The 21,326-nt window shown below is 42.8% G+C and overlaps 1 protein-coding gene across 13 annotated transcripts in view; it reads left to right on the top strand.

The window, feature by feature from the left end:
* Positions 1 to 21,326, top strand: part of LOC102220865 (microtubule-actin cross-linking factor 1) — a 128,391-nt gene that overhangs the window by 29,275 nt on the left and 77,790 nt on the right. For 10 of the 13 annotated variants that reach the window (XM_023345480.1, XM_023345479.1, XM_023345486.1 and 7 more), the window contains 21 exons: positions 844 to 7,626; positions 7,715 to 7,867; positions 7,972 to 8,187; positions 8,265 to 8,402; positions 8,669 to 8,962; positions 10,377 to 10,526; positions 11,101 to 11,334; positions 11,861 to 12,019; positions 12,106 to 12,279; positions 13,103 to 13,270; positions 13,993 to 14,184; positions 14,260 to 14,433; positions 14,763 to 14,886; positions 14,960 to 15,159; positions 15,453 to 15,770; positions 15,842 to 16,008; positions 18,036 to 18,192; positions 18,281 to 18,392; positions 18,483 to 18,557; positions 20,794 to 21,032; positions 21,122 to 21,251. In XM_023345480.1, coding sequence (XP_023201248.1) covers positions 844 to 7,626; positions 7,715 to 7,867; positions 7,972 to 8,187; positions 8,265 to 8,402; positions 8,669 to 8,962; positions 10,377 to 10,526; positions 11,101 to 11,334; positions 11,861 to 12,019; positions 12,106 to 12,279; positions 13,103 to 13,270; positions 13,993 to 14,184; positions 14,260 to 14,433; positions 14,763 to 14,886; positions 14,960 to 15,159; positions 15,453 to 15,770; positions 15,842 to 16,008; positions 18,036 to 18,192; positions 18,281 to 18,392; positions 18,483 to 18,557; positions 20,794 to 21,032; positions 21,122 to 21,251 — 10,357 coding nt within the window. The remainder of the gene's footprint in view (positions 1 to 843; positions 7,627 to 7,714; positions 7,868 to 7,971; positions 8,188 to 8,264; positions 8,403 to 8,668; positions 8,963 to 10,376; positions 10,527 to 11,100; positions 11,335 to 11,860; positions 12,020 to 12,105; positions 12,280 to 13,102; positions 13,271 to 13,992; positions 14,185 to 14,259; positions 14,434 to 14,762; positions 14,887 to 14,959; positions 15,160 to 15,452; positions 15,771 to 15,841; positions 16,009 to 18,035; positions 18,193 to 18,280; positions 18,393 to 18,482; positions 18,558 to 20,793; positions 21,033 to 21,121; positions 21,252 to 21,326) is intronic. The other 3 variants (XM_023345488.1, XM_023345487.1, XM_023345477.1) reach the window with 1 other exon arrangement.

The following is a 21,326-nucleotide window of genomic DNA, read 5'->3' as shown; positions in this document are numbered from 1 at the left end:
CATCACAAGCCGAGGATCAGAGAGAAATGGAAACTGAGGAGAGTTTTTAGGAATAAGTTCAGGGAGCAATCACGGCCAGATGTTTTATAGCTTTATCATACTCCAGGTATCTGTTTAAGCTTAGTGTTTAAAAGATCACAACAATGCAGGGTCATGTCAGTGTGGAGGAGCTAACATGCAGAAAGCTTGTCAGCTGTCGTGCCTCGCGTTGCCGAGCCGCACCGAGACGAGCCCGGACGGTAAGTAGCGCTCGCTTTCTCTCTTACCAGTGCCTGTTAATTTAAACAGCTTTTGTTCTTCCTCTGATTTTATCTCTTCCTTTCTTCTGTACTTTTAAATTTCCACTCTGACTTTAACTTCTCCTCATTGTGGGCTTGAATGTCGCATTAATTATTGTCTTTAAATCCTTAAATCGGATTAATTAAATTCACCCTGATTGTTCAGAAGATGCATCGTTTTTGTAGCCATCAGTAAGCTTATGTCATAAATTCTGGCACTGCTCTTTGTGTGAGAGTGAGTGTTTAAATAAATCATTAAAGTCCAAAATTAATGCCCTTCATGCTCACGATTGGTTATGTGTAAACTCACTCTAGAGCTTTTTCTGCATGTCTTGGTACAATTTGCTTCTTGCATGCTTGGTGCTCGGTTTAGATTAAGTTTCAACTAAACTGTTTAATACACAGAATTTGTGGCAAGTGGTGGTGGGTCTTTTTTTCTCATTTCCTTACATCTAATTAGTATATTTTAACACAATAACAGAATAGTAGTAGTAGTTCTGAGTTTTGTAACCCTTTTATTATTTAAGTCAATCTGAACTGGATATTTGTTTCCGTTCTTTTTCAGAACCGAGCTGCCATTGGAGGAGTGATCGACCTGGGAACCGTGGAAACCTTCTCGGTGTTTCAGGCAGCCCAACGGGGTCTCATCGACCAGGACACCTGCAGTGTTCTGCTGGAGGCCCAGCTGGTCACGGGTGGACTCGTCCGACCAGACTCGTCAAGGGTTTATTCATTGGATCACGGTCTAACTGAAGGCCTCATTGATGCTCACACCTGTCAGTCACTAGCGGAACTTGAGAGTGCCATGGAGTTGATAAAAGAGTCTGTAGGTGACCAAAAACTTTTGCCCGTAGCTGCAGCCATGGAGTCAGGGTTGATCACAGAAGAGGTTGGACTTCGTATTCTTGAACTTCAGATGAACAGTGGTGGACTCAGAGATTCATGTGGGAAAATCATGAGTTTGGAGCAAGCAGAGGATATGAGAGTTTTGCCTTCCAGGATCTTAAACAAACTTTACTCTAGAATTCAACACAAAGAGTTGCTCGATCCAAACACAGCTGAAAAGGTCAACATAGAAGAACTGAAGCTGCGTTGTATTCCTGATGACGACTCAGGTCTCCTCCTCCTTCCTGTCAAACAGCAACCTGGAGGAACCGTTTGCCTCCGATCTGGAAGAAAAGTTGGCATCTTCCGCGCCGTCCAGGAGGGACTGATAGACCGGGCGGTTACCGTGAGGCTTCTTGAGGCCCAGCTGTTCGCCGGTGGCATTAGTGACCCACGTTCTAGCCACCGGCTGACAGTTGGTGAGGCTGTTCGTCATGGGCTTATGGACCAGGATTTAGCTTGTGCTATGTTAGCACGACAACTGCAGAATGGGGGGATTCTTGACCCGCTCAGTAGGCAACGCCTGGATTTAGAGGAGAGCATTCGCAGGGACCTTCTCTCCCCTCGTTTGGCTCTGTTGGTTCTTGAGTCTCTTTGGACTTTTACAGGACTCCTTTGGCCTGAATCTGGAGAGCTGATGCCCATTGCAGAGGCTCTTCAACAAGGAGTGATATCAGGTGATCTAGCAAGAAACATCTTAAGACAGAGACATGCCATTGGAGGGCTGTACAGTCCAGAAACCCTCAAAGTGTTACCCCTTAATCAAGCTGCAGAAAAAGACCTTGAACCTGATGTTGTAAGATGTCTTAGAGACATTCATATACCAGACGTTTTCTACAACATGAACCAGTCTGGTACTCCTTCTCTAAACCGCCTGAGCTGGGGATCGACTAGCTCCTCATCTCCTACAAGCTTCATGTGGGAAGTTTCACCAACCGATAGGGTCGATCCTGAAGTTCAAGCCAAAGACAAGCTTCTCTTTCACCTCATGACTCACAGCTATGTGGATGCGCATTCTGGAAAAAGGCTGGTGCTCCTCGACCAAGATCTGGTGCTTGTAGTTAAAGACTCTTGTTTTGCTGCAGGAGAATCAAGTGAAGCCGAGTCATCAAACAAGTTGGCTGGAGATAAACTGCAGACACTGGGCAGTGGGGAAAATGTTAGAATGCCAAATGAAGCAGAAGAACACTGCTCTGATCTGGAAACTTCAGTAGATAACCTTGAAATGATGAATACAAGTGACAGTGGAAAGGACATCAGACTACCACAGAAGTTACCTGAAACCACAAACAAAGATGGTCTTTCTGATCCTGAACTTTCTGTTTACACAAAAGTACATAAAGAAAAAGAAGAAGGATCCAGTTTGCAAAGTGAAATGTTTTTATGGAACTATCAAGAAGGAATAAAATACAAAGCCAATCCTGTAGGTAGAACCATTCCTCAACATCTAGAGGTCAAAGATACAATTATAAAAACATATTTTGAATTGGAGGAAGGCATTAAAAGTGGGACACAGCAGGAACAAATGCCAAAAGTAAAAGAAAGTAAGGAGGTAAATCTGAGAGAGGCTCAAGAATTCAAAGGTACAAAAAGTTCTCCAACCGATTTAGCAAGTGTGTCTGAAACAGTCGTTGACTTCAAGGGATCAGAGACTGTAGTTGATGAATCATTGGGGGAAGAGCAACAGGAGGACGCCGAGTTGGAGAGATTGGTCCTGGAGCTCAAACAGGGAGGTCTGATGACAGAGGATGGAGAGAAGCTGCTGCCAGATGAAGCAGTAGCTCAAGGTGTCCTTCCTGGTCATACAGCAGTTAAGTTGATGGCTCAAGCAGGCCTGTTTGGGGGATTTCTAGATGCCACCAGTGGGGAGTCGCTGAGCTTGGAGGAAGTGATGCAGGAGGGCTTACTAGATGAAGATCTTATGTGGGGTGTCCTGAAGTCAGATAAAACCCTTGCCGGTGTTGTGGACATAGAGAAAGGTCAGATCTGTGGGGTGAGAGATGCAGCTCAGGCTGGACTCATTGATCCTAACACTGCTGCTCGACTCCTAGAAGCCCAGGTTGCATCTGGAGGGATTGTCGACTTACGCAGGGATAAGAAAGTCTCTGTCACTTTAGCAGCAAACCTGGGTCTAATTGAAGAAGACCAAAGAGAAGAACTGATTGCTCTTGAAAAGGCTTTCAAAGGAAAGGTTACAGACTCTGCAACAAGCCTCAGAAAGGCAAGTTTACAGCTGCAGATGGAGGGTGTTGTTGACCCTGAATCCAAGTCTACAGTTCCCTTAGAACAAGCAATTAAGAAAGGGTTAATTAGATCTGATGAGGCATATCAGGTGTTGGCAAGACAGGTGGCTGAAGGTGGCATAATCCACCATGCTTCAGGAATGAGACTCTCTGTCTCTGATGCTGTAGATAGAGGACTAGTGGATCGGTCTATAGCTCCTGGGCTTGAGGAACTAGAATGGATCTATCGAGGAAAAATCAGTGCCTCGACCAAACCAGAAGCAATTACTTTCCAGGCAAAAACTGGAGCTATTTTGGATCCTGACAATGGAGTTAGGTTGACACTGACAGAAGCTGTGTCGAAGGGTCTTCTAGATGACAAGATGGCCACTGAAGTCATGGCTTCTCCGGTGGTAACGCAGGGAACAATTGACCCAAAAACTGCACAGATTGTGCCTTATTCAGAACTTGTGAGTCAGGGTAAGATTGATATTGAGACAGGCAAACGCTTCTTGGAGGTGAAGCCCTTCCAAGGTGTTCAAGATAAGCAAACCTTGGAGACCCTGACCCTCCCTGAGGCTGTTGCTTTGAAGTGGGTTGATCCAGTTCCAGCTGTAAGGTTGCTCCAAAGCCAGGCAGACACTGGTGGGATCATTGATATCTACACTGGAGAGAGGCTCCCACTGCCTGAAGCTTCTGCCAGAGGTTTAGTAAGTGGTGATATGGTCAAAGAAATAGCCACCAACCAGTTTGTCAAAGGAGGTTTGGTTGATCCAGCAACTGGACAGCGAGTGTCAGACCTTAGTGATGCCATCACTTCCCGGCTGTTGACAAGAGACCTGGCTTTGGAGATCCAGGAGACACTAAAGGAAAACTTTCCAGATCATTTTACAACTGTTTTAGCTACTGGGCCAAGAACTGACAGTCAAGCAAGCATGTCTGCTGCAAACATTAGGACGTCCTCTGGATCTCCATCTTTTGTTAGAGGTTTAGAAGTTACGCACAATTATGACGAGACGTTCAGAAGTGAAATTTCCGATCAGTCACTGTTGCATCCCGAAGATGAGATGGTAGCAGAAATGGAGCCTGAAAGGTCAATGGATCTGTTATCCAAGTTTGCATCTAATGTTGAAAAAAGAATCCAGCAAGCCATTCAAGAGATACTGCCACAAAAACTGGATAATCACCATCAACAAGAACCCAGTGACAAAATGGAGAATGAGGGAAAACAAGGGGAGAACTTAACCAGAGGTTTCGTAAAAGAATCCACTCGGGTAATAATCGATCATACCAAAGAGGTCCAAAAAGAAGATGGCCAGGAGACAGAAAAAGATGAGTACATGGAGTGTGGATCCACTGAGAGCACAGTAATGGTCCATCGTGGGTCTGAAGATGTGAAGTCAGAAGAAATTATAGTAGACAGAGAAACCAAAGATCCCAGATGCTTCCCAGGGTTTCCAGCAGAGAATGAGGACCTTAAGTCTTTGCAGACCAAAAGCAGCACTGACGTGGAGCAGTCAGATCAGTTCTTTTCTTCTACAAGTAAAGAGTCAGACAACAAAAGCAAAAAGAAGAGGAAGAGTAAAAAGAAGGCAAGAGGGAAAGAAGTAGAAACTGAAACTCATCTTCCAGAGATGAAACATGATCTTCAAACTCATCACACCAGTCCAGAAACCAAAGAGATCCCAGAGGTTGCTCCTGTTACCACTGAAGAAATCACATTAGATGCAAATGTGCAGAAGTCAGACTCCTACCTTCCAATTGCTACTGACCCTTCATCTGACGAGAGAATGGAAAGGACTGAAGAGAAAGTTGAGACTGAAAATGTTTTGGTAGATCAGGAGCAGGAAGCGGTTCTTCTTGAACCAAACACTGAGATAGAAGAAGATGCAACCAGGACAATATTAGGTAGAACTCCAGAGAAGGTTGACATGAAGGTAGAAGAAGAGGAATCAGTGATGGAGCAGGAAGAAGTTTCTCTTAAACCAAACACTGAGATGGAGGAAAATGAAGCTAAAACAATGTTACTAAAGTTTTCACAAGAGGATTCTAAGCAGGAAGAGGTAAAAAAGGAATTTATGGAGAAGGCTTTGATTGCTAGACAACTGGAAGCGCCAGAGGTGCAGAAGAGCATAGAAGCAGAATCTCTGACAAAGTCAAGTCTTAAAGAGGATGAGAAAGCAGCCTTGATTCTGAAAGCTAAAGAGAGCATTCTTAAGAAAGTGTTTGAGAAAGGAGTGAGTGAAAAACAGGCAGCCCAAGAGCTGGAGGCGCTGAGGAAGAAGAAGCAAAGGAAAACAGGCGGTAAGAAGACAGAAACTAACGGTGAAGAAGGTGACGCTGATAGGAGAAGCTTTGCTTTACCTAAAGACCAAGTAACTGTCAAAAAGGACCCCATTGAGCTGCAGAGAACACCTGGAGAAATTCCTGCAGCACAAGAGACGCTTGGAGCATCTTCAAGTGAAAACATCAGGGCTAAGCAGAAAGATGTTGAGACTCTTCCAACAGGCTCAAAAAGTAAGAGAAGCAAGAAGAGCAAAAAGCTAAAACCAACTGGAGACAAACCTGAGATGGAGAAGGAACCCACAGATCTGAAAGATCCAAAATACACCACAAAATCTCCTGAACCGGAGTCAGACGGCACGGTTTTGAAGGAATACCTGAAGGTCAGCACTGATGATGATCAGGCAGCTGGAGCAGCTACCAAGAAATCAAAGAGTCTAAAACCAACCAAATATCAGCTTGAGTTGGAGAATGTAACACCAGATGAGAAAATGGGTTCTGGCCTGCAAGATACAAAAATGATCTCAAAATCTAATGCAAAACAACTGCCAGAAAGCAGAATTTTGTCTGAAGATCTCAATGTGAGCACTGACACTGATGATCAGTCAATTGGTGCAGCTACCAATAAGACAAAGAGTCTAAAACCAACCGAGATGGAGAAGGTAACATCACATATGAAAGATCCAGAAAATATGACAATTTCAGTTGCAGAACTGGAGTCGAACGGAAAAGTTTTGACTGAAAACGTGAAGGTGAGCATTGATGATCAGTCAGTTGGTGCAGCTACCACGAAGCCTAGAAGTCTGAAACCATCTGAAGATCAGCCTGAAATGGAGAAGGCAACTTCACATCTAAAAGATACAAAATCAGCTGCAGAACCAGAATTGGACAGCATAGTTTTGACTGAAGACGTGAAGGATATTAATTATCAGTCTGTTGTTGCAACCACCAAGAAGTCAAAGAGTCAGGATGAACAGCCAGAGGTGGAGAAGCTAAGACCAGATGAGAAAGTGGGTTCTGACCTGAAAGATATGGAAATTACCCCAAAATCTGGCACAAACCAACAGCCAGAAAGCAACATTTTGTCTGAAGACCTAAAGGTGAGCACTGATACTGATGATCAGTCAGTTGGTGCAGCTACCAAGGAACCAAAGATGCTAACTAAACATCAGCCTGAAGTGGAGAAGTTACTCTCAGTTCTGATAGATCCAAAATATATGACAAAATCACCTGCAGAACCGGAGTCAAACGGTACAGTTTTGACTGAAGACGTGAATGTGAGCCCTGATGATGACCAGTCAGTTGGTGTAACTACCAAGAAGCCAAAGAGTGAAAAACCAGCTGAAGATCAGACAGAGCTGGAGAAAATCACAGCTGATGGAAAAGTGGATTCTGACCTAAAAGATATAAAAATAACCTCAGGATCTGATGCAAAGCAACCAGAAAGCAGATTATTGTCTAAAGATTTAACTGTGAGCACTGATGTTCAGTCAGTCAGTGACCCTGCTAGACCATCAGATGTTGGTAAAGCCAATCAGAAAGACCCTGAAGGAGGCAAAAGTCTCCAAAAAAGTCAGACCGAACGAGCTGCAGGATTACACTTAGACCAGAGTGACTTGACAGATTTATCTCGGGAGGTTTCTAGCAAACAGGAGAGGAAGTCCTTGGCTCAACCTGCTGCTCCTGACCCACATTCTGAGAAAAGCAAAAGGAAGGAAAACCTGCAGCCACCTGCAGCTGAAAGCTCTGATGTTTCTGAATCTTTAACAAACCTGCAGCAACATCTGGATTCTCCAGAAACTGCTGCTTTATCTAAAGAGGATGCTTCAATTGAATCTGAATCTCTAAAAGTGACTGAGGTGGATCTGAGCAATGAGAGCCTAGAAGACGAAGAAAAAGTTTCTAAGAATCAAGAAACTCTGTCGACCAAAGAGGAAGCACAGTCCACAGGAAGCAAGGTACGATGAGGCTTTGTTTAGATTTAGCTGCAGATATAAATATTTGTTACTCTTTGGATGTAAAAATGTAAACATTGTCTCCCTGCAGTCATCATTATTGCGTCAGGAATGTCTTGAACATGACCAGCGAATCATAGCGCTGCTCTCCATGGTCCGACACATTGAAGTCCGACTAAAACAGCAGCAGCAGTCGGTGGGCCACAGCCTCGTCACGTTGGATGGCATCATCAACCGGACTGAGGTAAAGTACTTTGCTTAGTTCCCATAGTTAGACAAGCAGTTTATGGATTAAAACCCAACAGAATCAATCAAACGTTTGTTTTCCTTTTCTAATCCCCTCGCCAGACTCTGGACCTTGAACTCTCCGACTTGGAGCCTGAGATAAAGAAAGAAGTTGAAGCTGCAGAGCGACTGTTGAAGCCCAGACCGACCGACGTTCCTCCGCAGCTACTGCTGGCCTTGGAGAAAGATGGGCGGAGCTTAGCCCGAGCTTACGAAGCGGCTCGGTCGCTCTCTGAGAGCGTCCTGCAAAGTCTGCGGAACCACAGAGACTCATGCAAGGTAAGAGAGCCAGAAAATAGCGGATGGAAGCGACAGCAGAGGCTGGATTGCTCAGAGGTTGGTTTGAACTCTTTCAGGATGTGGTGGCAGCTGAGCAGAAATCTTTGGGACAACATGTGGACAGGCTGCTGTCCTGGTTGAGTGAGACAGAGGCTCAGATGGACGGAGACACGGCGGGGAAGGATGGGCTCACACAGCAGCTGGATCTCTGCAAGGTGATCTCATACAAACATGAAATATATGGAGATAAATTGGTTCCATTAACAAAAAAATCAAAATGAAAAACAAAATATTTTCAGCTTCAGTGTTAATGGCCCAGATCTCATGCTAGTTAAAAATCTGCCAGATAACATGCATCAAGGTGATTTGTAGACATTTTTAAAAAAGCCAACGTGTTCTTCAACGCGAGAGACGTTGCTTAGCTGTGTTTTGCTCTTTCCTGGTAACGAGCTCTGAGGTTTTCCTTTCTCTCCCCCTGAAGGAGCTCCAGTCTTCGCTGTCGACTTGCTCCGACGAAGTCAGCAGCCTGGTCTCCGACATCCAGCTCTTCATCTCTGAGCGCGCTCAGGACCTGGCCCCCGAGCAGAGCAGGCGGCTCCTGGAGCAGCTGCAGCAGCTGCAGACGGCCTTCCATCACACGTCAAGCCGAGCCGAGGCCTGGGCCGGCGCTCTGTCCGCGCAGCGCGGCAGGGAGGAGGAGGAGAGGCAGCGCCAAGAGAGGCGCAGGGAGGAAGAGGAGGAGGACAGAGAAAGGAAAAAAGCGAGGGAGAGAGAGGTTTGGAAGGAAATGAATGGGATTCAGTTGTTGCTCTTCTCCTCTCCCTGCATTTAACTCTGAACAAGCTTTCAGACTTCATTTTTTACCCACTAACTTCCATTTAATCCCTTTACAAACCATCAAAACCTGAAGGATTATTTTGTTTCCTTTAACAGTTGTGTGGAGAACTTATGAACCCTTAAAGGTGGAGAAATACGCAAATACTTAAGGAAACGTACAAATATACTACAAAAAAGTACTCTAGTAAAAGTACCACATCAACATTTTAACTTGAGTAAGAGTAAGTATCTGCTTTTAAAAATACCTAAAGTATTGAAAATAAAAGTACTTGTTGATTATATTCTCTAGAACTTGTGTCAAACTCAGGGTCTGAGGGCCAAATCAGGGCCGGAAAAGCTTTTCATGGGGCCCTGTAGACTCTAAAGGGCCCCATAAATGGAATCACCAAGAGAGCAACAGTTGCTGGTTGTAATTTCCAAACTATTTTGACACTTTATAGAGAGAAAATGGTAAACCTTTAGCTTAGTGGATTTACCCCAGGGTCAGAGGGTGCAAGGTTCAGATAAATGACAAAACGAGCGCCATCTCACACTCTATAAGGCTAAGTTAAAGGTTAAAGGTCATGACAGGACAGTTAAAAAAGCCCTGAACCAGTTTGGAAGGGAGGAATTAAGAAGTCTCTTCTCTCTAAAAACCTGATGGCAGCAGAACTCAGTTTAGCAAAGCTTCATCTGAACGAAGGACCAAAGTCCCATGCTGCAGAGCTCTGGCCTAGTCAAAGTCTGGGCATTAAACCTGAAAGACTTTAACAGAGGTGTACAAATCCAAATGTCTGTAAACCTGAATGAAATAAAGTCACTTTGGCAAGAAAATGTAAGAAGCAGATCAAGTTTTTTTTCCAGAAGCCGTTCTCTACACAACCCTGCTCCTCTAAACCCCGACGCTGCCGCTGCTCACTCTGTGTTTTTCCTTACCTGCACGTCTGTTACAAAGTGTTTTGTATTAACCTGTTTGCATTGCTCTTCCAGATCGCCACAGAAGAAATCGCTTGCATCACCGCGGTAACGACTACCAAAAAAACGTCTTTCTGGCTACGGCGCTTTACTGTTCTTCCTCCTGTCACTCTGAACCCAGAGGAAGAGGAGGAAAAACAGCAAACAAACAAACAAATACATGTTTGATTTCTCTTTGTGTTGTGTGTTTTTAAGTCTGTGTGTGAGTGAGTGATTTCTGGACACAATCTGCTCAAAGCTTGGCCAAGTGTGCACTTCATGAGTTCTGTTTAGCTGCAAATGCCAGAATCAGTGAGGAAACGTTCAAAATGCTTTTGTCGCCCTCTGCAGGTCAGGTTGATAATGTCGGGGTTTCTCATTGTTTTGTGTGTGGCTCTCTGCTGCCTCGTCTCTCTCAGGTGGTGCAGCAGCAGAAAGCAGAGTGCTCTCAGAAACTGGAAGGCCTCAACGCCTGGTTGGCCGGAGCCTCAGGCCTGCTGGCCAATCAGAGGGCTGGACCGGAGTCAGGTGACGTCAGCGCCCTGCAGGAGAGGCAGAAAAAGCTGAAGGTAAAGAATGACGGCTCACATTAACCTCACAGGGTTCGTACAGACTGCACAGTTTGCTAATAAGATGAAATCTAAGATTAAATTTGGAAAACATTAGTTATAGTTGAAACCAAACATTTTCATTCACCTGATAAATAGACTTTTTTTTTTTTTCATTGACTGAAGTTACATCAGACTAAACTTTTCTTGTTCTAGGTAATTTGGAATAACTAATTAATTTCTATTTGCAAAATGTCAGAAAACTTAGCAGGAACATTTTTGTGTAACTTTCTTAATATTTTGTTTAAGCATTTAATTTGATCAAGATCAGTTACCTTGACAAGATTTGTTTGTAATGTTTCAATGTAGCAAATATTTATTATTCTTAATGCCTCAATTGTAAGAAAGATTAACTTATATTTCATACATGAACAAAATTATTAAAATTTTGGGATTTTTTTTGTTAAACTAGTATTTTGTTCTTGGACCAGTCAGATCTATAGGATGTGGGAAAGAGACATTTCAAAATAAAGTCTGTATACTCCAGTTAATGATTAATCACGATTAATCATTTTGATCTTCTTCCTGGCTCCAGGAGATGCAGAGGAACCTGCAGGCGAAAGCCGACGGCGTGGCTCAGGCCATCCGGTCGGTGGAGGAGTTTATGGCAGAGAAAGGAGACAATCTGAGCGCAGAGGAGAAGAAGAACCTCCAGGTGGCGCTGGAAAGACTGAAGGAGCAGTACGGCGCCCTGACGGACTCCACGAACACGTCGCTGTCAGAACTCGACGACACCATCAGCACGACCGTACAGCAGAACACGCAGAGGGTGAGAGCCGAGTCTGAACATCCAGACTGATGCTACACTGCAAAAAAACAACATTTTTACCAAATATTTACGTAATTGCTAGTGCATATATGTTGGTACACTAGAAATCAGACAAAACTAACTTATTACAAGTAATAAAAATATTTTTAAACAAAGTTGTTTTTATCTTAAATGCAAAATCTATTTGTATTTCATACTGTTTTGGATAAATTAGTGCTCTGAATATGTTTTTATTTTTTTCTGAAAATTGCCTGTTTTGAATCTGTCTACTCCAGCTAATGATTGATTACCAATTAGCTGAATTCAATAATTGAATAATTGCAATTAATCTAATTGATTCAGTCCTAAATACTTTGTTTTATTTAAATAATGAATGCGTAAAAATGGTCAGTACTTAGTTTATTGCTCAATAAACTAAGTGTTATTTTAAGTGTAGTAAATGATTTCCAGTAGAAACTAGACTAAAACACTTGGTAAGATTTGTGTTTTTGTATTCTGGCGTTCAGTCTTTCCTTCTGGTCTGCAGGCGAAAGCGGTGGAGGAGCTTCAGGAAACCCAAAGCCAGATCGACTCCCTGCTTTCCTCTTTCAGCCAACTGGACCGGGTCGCAGTGCCGCTGGATGTGCTGGACTCTTCCGTTTCACCACCGGAGGGCGCTGTGGAGTCGCACACAGAGATGCTGCAGGTTGATTCCTGTACTTTTACTTTTAGGTTTGGTATTTTCAGTAATCTGTCAGTTTTAACCGGTGAACCTCGACTGTCCGCTCGCAGTCGGAGCTGCAGCAGCTCCAGGCTCAGCAGGCGCAGCTGCTGCAGATCAGCCAATCAGCTCGCTCCCTGCTGGAGCAGCCCGACTCCACGGTTCCCCCCGAGGAGAAACAGCGGCTCCGGGCCGCACTGGACCGGCTGCAGGCCCAGCACCAGGACAGGCTGCACAGCTGTCAGGTATAAACACTTAGAAAATACATTTATCATCTGTTTGTTTTTTTTTTTGGTTTTTTTTGTTCCTCTGCTGTAATTTTTACCTCCTGATTTACATTGTAATTTATTTTTGGTTCATTAATCATGGGGCTCATTAGGAAAATATACATAAATTTAAACAATACGTTTGACATATTTACATATTTGTTTGGGCTATTCATACATGTTTATGTCTCAAACCTGGTTATTTTTAATTCATTATTTATTAATATCAGTATTTTATTATTGATTTATTATTTACAATTATAATACATATAATTAAATAAAAATCATAATAAAATATTTTTATTATTGCTACTGATATTTTTATTTTCTTATTATAGATATTAAAATTGCTTTAGGGTTACAAATGAATAAAAAAATGTCAAAATATATTATTTTGGGAAAGAAGGAAATAATTAAATTAGCTGATAAAGAGTTTAAGTAAAAACATTTAATTTACTCTTTAGAAGGACATTAATTTGTTTACATATTGTTAATTACAGTTTTTATTTCAATATTATTTGGGTATCTTTTTTTTTAACTTTCCTTTGTACATTTTTGTTTCAAAATATCAATCTACAAAATTATTGTAAAGTTAAACAGACAGAGGAAAGTTTCCAGTTGAAAAAAGAAAAATAAATATTAATTTGTATGCAATTTATTGGCATGATATTTATTATTAAAACTCAGATTTAATTGAAATTCTTATTGTTATTACTTTCTTTCTCTCCTGCGTTCCCATAGATGTACTCATCCTATTCTGTTGCCTTAAGTCTTGTATTATAGTAAATATTTTTGGTTTTAGGAGCGTCTGAGGAAATCTGAGGCTCTGCAGGACGAGCTGACCAAATTCCTCCAGGAACACGGAAACCTGGGCGCCTGGCTGGAACTGAGTGAACAGGAGCTGCGTTCTTTGGGGGAAGGAGAAACCGACGCGCAGGGCCTGAAGGACAGGCTGGAGGAACACAGAAAGGTGCAGCAGAAACTCCTCAAACAGATTTCACTCCATCTTAACGCTTTAAATGTTTGAGACGGATTTAAGACTAAACTTTCTCAGGTTTGAGATTATGAGCTTCGCTCTGTTTCCTGAAAATGAGTCAGAAATGTCCAGATATGCTGCTGGTTTCTGAGAAGTAGCACCGATTAGCAGCACTTAGCCGGGACGTTTTCTCTGTTAATCATGCATTAAAGCTCCGATAAGCTATCAGAGTTCTAAATCTGCAGCCAAATAGTTTGGTATTATTTTCCTAAAATGCCTCCAAATCAACATGTTGATGTTTTCTTTAAATCACATTTTTCCCACACTGATCCCCAGACTTTTGCTAACTCAGGATTCATACGGATGCTTGAAATCCTTAAAATCTTTGAATTTCAATGAAGCGTTTTCAAGGTTTGGAAAGTTGTTGTTTTTTTCTTTGTGTATTGTGTTTCAGCATTTAATTTGAGCATGAACGTCATTTACCTTAACGTTATTTATTTGTAATGTTTCAATGAAATGAATATTTAGTAATTAAAGTCAGCTTATATTTTAAATGTTAACATTGAAATTCGGGAGTTTTAGTTAGATTAGCGTTTTGCTCAGTTGGGTAAGAGAGACATGAAAACATAAAATGATATTTAAGGTGCATGAACGTTTAAATATCATCTTTGTGCTAAATTCAACGTGTCGTTTGCTGTAAATGTGTTTCTTCCCAGCTGGGTGAAGATGTAATCTGCCACAAGGCCGACCTTCGCTTCGTCTCCATCTCGGGCCAGAAAGTTCTGGACTCCGTTCAGGGCGCTCTGGAGCAAGCTGGAGGTTCTGACCCGGCTCTGGACGGCATCAAGCGGCTCGTCTCTGACAAGCTGCAGGACGCCAACCACAGATACACGACGCTGCACACCAAGGTGAGGCGCTGCGCCCTGTTCTGTTTCTGGCTCACGTTTTTTCTCGCTCCGTTTTAATAAAAACGTTTGGTTCAGTCGACAGAGCTGGGCGGCCGGTTGGGGGGCCTGTTGGAGCGGTACCAGCAGTACCAGGACGAGGTGGTGTCCATTCATTCCTGGCTCAGCGCTCACGAGCAAAACCAAAGCACAGCCAAGTCCAGCGGAGACACGGACCCGCAGAACCTCCAGAACGCCCTGCGGCAGGTTCAGGTGCAGAACAGGCAGCAGTTCCTCCAGAACGTCAACATCGCAGCTTTTAATGCAAATTCACTCATCGTCCATTAACCTGTCATAACAAATTCTGCTGGACGATAAATCGTCCCAGAAGTTATTGATAACATTCAGTCAGTGCAATTATAACCGCCAATGGGGAAATAAAACATTTTCAGCAAAATGCAGGAGCTTGCGTAAATAATTCCTTAATATTAATGAAAAAGTACGAGTTTCACTGATGTGTGTGTGTGTGTGTGTGTGTGTGTGTGTGTGTGTGTGTGTGTGTGTGTGTGTGTGTGTGTGTGTGTGTGTGTGTGTGTGTGCAGCTGCTGCAGGACGAGCTGGCCGAGCGCTCGGTCCAGCTGGAGAAGGTGAAGCGAGCAGGAAGAGATCTGGTCAGCGCCGACGAATCTCCGTCTCTGAAAGCCGTAGACATCCTCTGCGCTGCAGGTGACGCCATCTTCCCGATGGACTTTCTTCTTCTTCTTTGAATTGAGTGGCTAAGCGTTTCTTTACCTTGCAGACGGGTTGGAGAAGCGGTTCGGCAGCCTGTCCGCTTCGGTGTCGGAGCGGGCCGAGCAGCTGCAGACGGCCGTGGCCCAGTCCGTCAGCGTCCAGGAGGGCCTGAAGGGCCTGCTGGGCTGGCTGGACCAGCTGGTTCTGAACCCCGGACCGGTCCAGCCCACCGCCCAGGCCGTGCAGGACGCGCTGACCCAGAACCAGGTAGGAGCAGAGGGGGTTAAAAACATTCAGCAGATATAAAACGGTCAGAACTGATGAAGAGGAGGCCATGTTTCAGTTTTTAACTTAAATTCAGAAATATGAAGATTTCTGATGATTTCTGCCTGTAACAAACTCAGGAAGTCATGCTGACCCTTCACAATAAAACTTTCTGCTGGAAGTATCTGAAGAAATTTACTTTACACTGAAATTTACTGGATATTGTCATCCATCCATCCAGATGACTGTCTTGTTTCTAATTTCTTGTTGTTTTTCTTCTTCTTTTTTCTCCCCAGAAACTTCGTCAGGAGCTCCTGTCCAGGCAGGGCAGCGTGGAAGCGACACGCGACGCCGTCCCCAAGCTCCTGCAGAGCTCGGACGCCTCCGCGGCTCCGGGCCTCCACGGCAGCCTGGACGACCTGACCCGGCGCTACGCCGCGGCCCAGAGCAGCCAGGCGGAGCGGGAGGCCCAGCTCAAGGGGCTGCTGCCCCGGCTGGAGAGCTACGAGAGGCTGAGCGCCGACCTGCAGGCCTTCACCCAGAGCAGACTGAAGGCCCTGAGTCCCGCCGGACAGCCGGACCGCAGCGTCCACGACTACAGGCAGACTGTCGAGGTCAGCGGAGTTCTCCTCCTCAGCGTCCTTCTTCGTCGCCGTTCTAACGTTTTCGATCGTTGTGGTTCCAGGAGGTGAAATCTGAGCTGGAGCAGGAGGCGGGCCAGCTGAAATCCTTCCGCGGCCTCGGCGCCGAGCTCAGCCAGTCCAGAGCGCTCAGCGACACCCAGAACCTGCTGGAGAACGTCAAAGATGTGACTGATGAGTTCACCAAGCTGGAAGAAAACGTCAATGAAAGGTAAAAAAATAATAAAAAGACACAAGGGGGCGCTAGACACACATCAGCCTCTCATCTGCAGAATCTTTGCACTGCAAAAATAAAATTTTAACAAGTATTTTGGTCTGGATTCTATTGCAAATATTTTAAATTATCCTTTAATATTGATGAAAAAGTACGAGTTCCACTGGCATGGAGAAATGTCTTGTTGTACGTAAAATAATCTGGAACTTTTTTATCAATTATTATTTTTATTATCGGTATTAACTATAAGCAACCTCAGATATAAAAGTTTTCACTAGAAACTAATCAAAAATACTTGGTGAAATCTTGTGTTTTTTAAGTGCTTAGTGATTAACCAAATTAATCATGATGAATAATGGTCAACTAATTAAGTAATAGATTAATCAATATTAACTCTTTATTTATTAAGACCCAAATAAAGAACATTTGTTAAAAAAACAACATATTCTGAGCAATAATTAAACCAAAGTTGTACAAAATAAATATTAATATTGCACTAAAGATAAAAACAAATGATTTACCCTAAACTACTCAAACACCTAGTTTTAGTTTTAGTTTCACTCGGTTCAAAGAAATTCCATATTACTGCATTTTAGGCAGTAATATGTTTATTTTCTTGTTTATAAAAGGAATTGATTGTTTAATTTAACCTTTTAACGCATTTCTAATTTTGTATAAAGCAATCTTTGAGGTTAAATAAAAAAAATTGTAGAATGTGGCAATTTCTTTTATTCAATTGATTCAATTGATCGATTGATCATTAGAATAATCGATGACTAAAATAATCATTACTACATTAGACCAAAACAGATGTCAGATGATTCTAAAAATCCGCCAGAACCAGCTGAAGATTGGGTCTGAAACTTAAAACGAAATCTGTTTTCTGACTTTCGGCCTGCGTGAAGCAGCGGTTGCCATGCCAACCATGCCTGATGTCGTCTCAGGGAGATGTTTATGAATACCAGCAGTCTTTTCCAGATGTATTCGATTAAATTTTCGTTTTACGAGACCATCATGCGACTGAATCAGCAGCTGGATGCCTGAACGGGACAGAATTTGGTCTGGTCAGCGTTGATGCTGCGCTCCAGATGCCGTTTCACAGCTCCTCCGTTTGTGTTAAAGGCGGCACGAACACGGCTCACTGTCTGTCCCGTAAACGGCCCTGTCGGGTAACCCGCGGCCTCGGATCCCAGAGGAGAGAAAATAGCAGCGCGATAATGATAGCTTCTCAGGGTCGTTTGGGCCGCAGACGGTCAGAACCGCTCGGCCTCATACTTTCACACACATTACACGCAAAGAGGCAGAGGTCAGGGCTGTGCTAATGATGCCTCCCGGCCTTGAAAAAACACTTTATAGTTTGTTTTCTTTTACAGAAAGGAAATAAAATGCCTTTGGAAACCTGTTTCAGACAGAAGCTTCTTACAATAAACCGGATTTTACCAGAAACTCTGTAGAAAGAGTCAACAAAACAAACCCTGGACTGGTGCTGAGGGATAGATGGTGCTTAGTAAAGCTCATCTACTCATATTTATAGGAAAACCAGCTCTACAGTTAGGGCTGCAGCTAACAATTATTTTAGTAATCAGTTATTCTGACCATTAATTGCTAATTCTGAAGTTTAATTGACGATCAATTTAATTTTATTTTAATTTAAAAAAATAAGTATTTTATTGCCTAAAATGCAATGACGCCTTTCCTCTAGTGAATGATTAATCATTTGTACCAATTGATTAATCTGCAGTTGAAAAATAAAACTCATCTCTTTCTGCTTGACTTAACATCAACAAGGTGTTGGGCCTAATCTAATGATTATTTTTTTTTCTATTTTAATAATTGTATATAAAAAGATGCTTAGTCTGAGATTTTGTTTACATTGAACCAGGTGAAGCTAAATCTGCCATTTGAATTCTGGGTTGGACATATTTACAGAGAATGAAGAACTTTTATTTGACTACTAATGTATACAAGACAGTTTTGGCCTCATTACTCTTTGACAAAACTCTTTGTCTCCTGTTTCCTGTCAGGTTTGCTGCCATCCAGGCCTGTGAGCAGCAGCTCCACCAGTTTCGCGGCCTCTCCGGCTCCCTGGTCCGCTGGCTGCAGACGGCCCAGGACCAGCTGCCCTCCAAGGAGGCCAACCTCAACACCGAGGGTCTGCAGAGGCGCGTCCAGCAGCTCCAGGTGTGCAATAACAAGCCAGGATGTTTCAGGAGCTTCAAATGTCACTGATGTTTGGATGTATAATGTGGAAAGTCTTTTCTGCTTTCAGGATTTGCTGAATGACTGGGAATCCCAAGGATCCAGAATCCAAGACCTGAACAAGACCGGTTCTGAGTTGGAGTCGCTCATAATCGACGTCACAGCTCCTCAGACCAAAACTGGTAAAGATGGATGGAGCTAGAAACAAAACCGCTCTTCCAGGACTGAAAATGTGTTTTTCTCTGATGGCGTTCCTCTGTGCTCCTCTGCAGGAGTTCCTCAGATCAACGGTTCTGCCGGTCCCAGCAGCGTGAACGGCATCCACACCTGCAAAGGTGAGCCCTCAGGTCGGTCAGGTCCTCCCTGCAGCATGAAACCAGAATCTGCAGCAGAAACTAAACCTAATCCAACTGTGTCTGAAAAAGTGGGGAAATTATGGCTTTATAATTTTCCAGTCATGGATAATTTGAAGAAAGAAAATTAACATAGGATGCAACTTTTCCATAAAACGTCCATTAACAAAAGACAAAAATCTAATTCTGCTCAAAAAATGGTTTAATTTATGTTGAAACACTGGCTGCATCTTTAAACAGTCTTAAAAAGTCTTAACTTCATGTGTCTAAAATTAAAACCAATTTGCAAGTTGGCCTTAAATTTTGTTAGGATGATTAAATCCAGTATATGTCATTTTTTCCTCACTTTTGAGTCGCATTCAGACATCTTCATTGTGTTCTGTGGCTCAAGACGGTTGAAGCTACCGCTAAGTAGCTAATAGCCTTGCTAGCTAGCTTTTTGTGTCCATCATGGGTAATTGACTCGACACCAGAAGCTACAAACGATGGCGACAGGCGAAAGTTGAACATTTTCAACTTGTGTCTCGTCGTAAACCTTCGTTTGCACGTCTACATGTATGAGCGCAAAACTTCACATGCGTGAATGTCGTTGCTTGGCTGGAGGAGGGTTAGCGATCGATGCCTCATCTTGTTAAAGGTTCAGGAAATGAGCTGAGTGAGAGAAGTACATGGAGCCACAAAAAGACTCCAGAAATGTTACCATTTTGCTGATGCTTCGATGTAATCCTGCAGGGTCTCCCAATCATCTCATATTTATAGGTTTGGTCTTAAATTTAATTCAAGGTGGCATTGAAATGGTCTTGAAAAGTCTTAAATTTGACTTGCTGAAACCTGTAGATACCCTAGAGACAACATGCTTGGCATTACAACTTCACTTTGACATTTTAGCCACTTTTGATTTTCAGCAGATCAAAAATTCAGATTAAACTAAATCTGTGGTTCTTAAACTAGGTTAAAATAACTCTAAACCTCAAATCTTCTTATTTTCCTTCAAACTCAGTAAAGATGCTGAAGTTTAGAGAAGCATCTGTGTTTACAGTAAGAGACTCTGACGTTTATTGCACCAGTTCAGGACTTGCAGATGTAGAAATCATCTAGAAAAGTAAGAACTTTTCCGATAGATTAAATCTGGTCTGACGGTTAGAAGGTTTCTGTTGGATCACAGAAGCTTTTAATGTTGGAATAAAATGTCTGTTTTCTGAATATAACCTTAGACTCCCAGTTGAAGCCATGTTGAAAGGCTGCAGCTGCTGAAGATGATAAACAGTTTGACATTTAAGTTCTGTCTTTAAATCCAGTCATATTTTCATTTTTATTGCTGAAAAACTACATTTACAGGGAACATCAAAACTCCATGTTTATAGCAGGAAGTTTGAGTTTAAATGTGGAAATGGACTTAAGTTTAATACTTCAACAGAACTGCAGGAGGTTATTTATTTAATAAAGATCGGTTCCTCATACGGAGGGAAAATATCAAACTTCAGCTAAATTTTGGTTGATTTAGAAACAAAATTATAGCCATCTAGTTTCTAAATATTTATCTGTTGACTTTTTATTTTAGAACTTTAACACAATTAAATATTTTTTTTGAATTCTCACCTCATTTGTTCACTTTCAGTCCAAAAATCCTGCGAGCAACGTGGCTCTAAATGTTGTTTTTATCAATACATTATAATACATAATTCAATATTTTACAGTTAAAAATTCATATGTAAAAGAAGCCCACATTATCACTCCTCCACCACCATGCTTGGCCATAGTGATCTGCTAGGACCAAACATCTCTGCTTTAGTCTTAAATCAAACTTAAATCAATCAACAAAAGCAGTAGAAGAGACATTTTTCCTTCCAAACGTTCCTGCTGCAACCTGCTAAGTGATGCCAACAGACAACAGGTGAGACTGTTTGGTTGGTTTTTTTCCTCCTCTGATCACTGAACTCTCTGATCGAAAGGTTTTTCACTTTTTCAAGAGTTGTAGTCTCTCAAGAGCAAATATAACTTGAATTGAAGTTAACGCTTTAGCCTTAGCTTCTGCTAAATACTACTTTTGTGTAGCACTTCAGTATTCTGTTAAATGCAGCATTGGCGTAGCGCTTTAGCGTTAGTGGAACTAGTGTTTATGATTAGTGCATTTATTTGTTGCATGTTTTGTTTCTTTCAACTTGTTTGTCTCTAGTATTAGTTTCTAATTCTCCTCCACCTCATTGCATTTCTATATTTTCACTCTCAGATCTGACGGAGCTGCAGGTGACCGTCTCAGATGTGAACGCTCGCTACGACGCTCTGGGCAGCGAGCTAAAGGAGCGTTTGGGCCGCCAGCAGGCCTCTCTGGAGGTGCGGCAGAAAGCCCGGCAGAACGCGGAGGAGCTCAGGAGCTGGCTGAGCGACCGAGAGAAAAGCCTGACGCTGGGACAGACGACTTCCCCGTCCAAACCCGAGGTGGTGCGCGCTCAGGCCCAACAAAACAAGGTCAAAGATTGAGAAGCTTTTCTCTGTTTAAAAAAAGACTTAAATGGCTCCATGTGGTGAAAGTTAATCTCGTAACTGTTGTCCTTCAGGCTCTGCTCTCAGAGCTGGCAGAGCATTCAGGAAAGGTGGAGGAGCTGAAAAGTACGTTGAGAAAACTAATCGCAGACAATCCCGACTCCCCCGAGGCCGACGGCTGGAGGCAGCAGCTGCAGGAGATCGGTACGCTCTGCTGTTTTTTATTCATCTCAGGTCATATTCAGCTGTTCTGAGGCATTTAATAATCAAATCTACAAA

Source organism: Xiphophorus maculatus, chromosome 13 (assembly GCF_002775205.1).
Source record: "Xiphophorus maculatus strain JP 163 A chromosome 13, X_maculatus-5.0-male, whole genome shotgun sequence".
Lineage (NCBI taxonomy): Eukaryota > Metazoa > Chordata > Actinopteri > Cyprinodontiformes > Poeciliidae > Xiphophorus > Xiphophorus maculatus.
The sequence above is the reverse complement of the archived record's forward strand: the minus strand, read 5'-3'. Positions and strand labels throughout refer to the sequence as shown.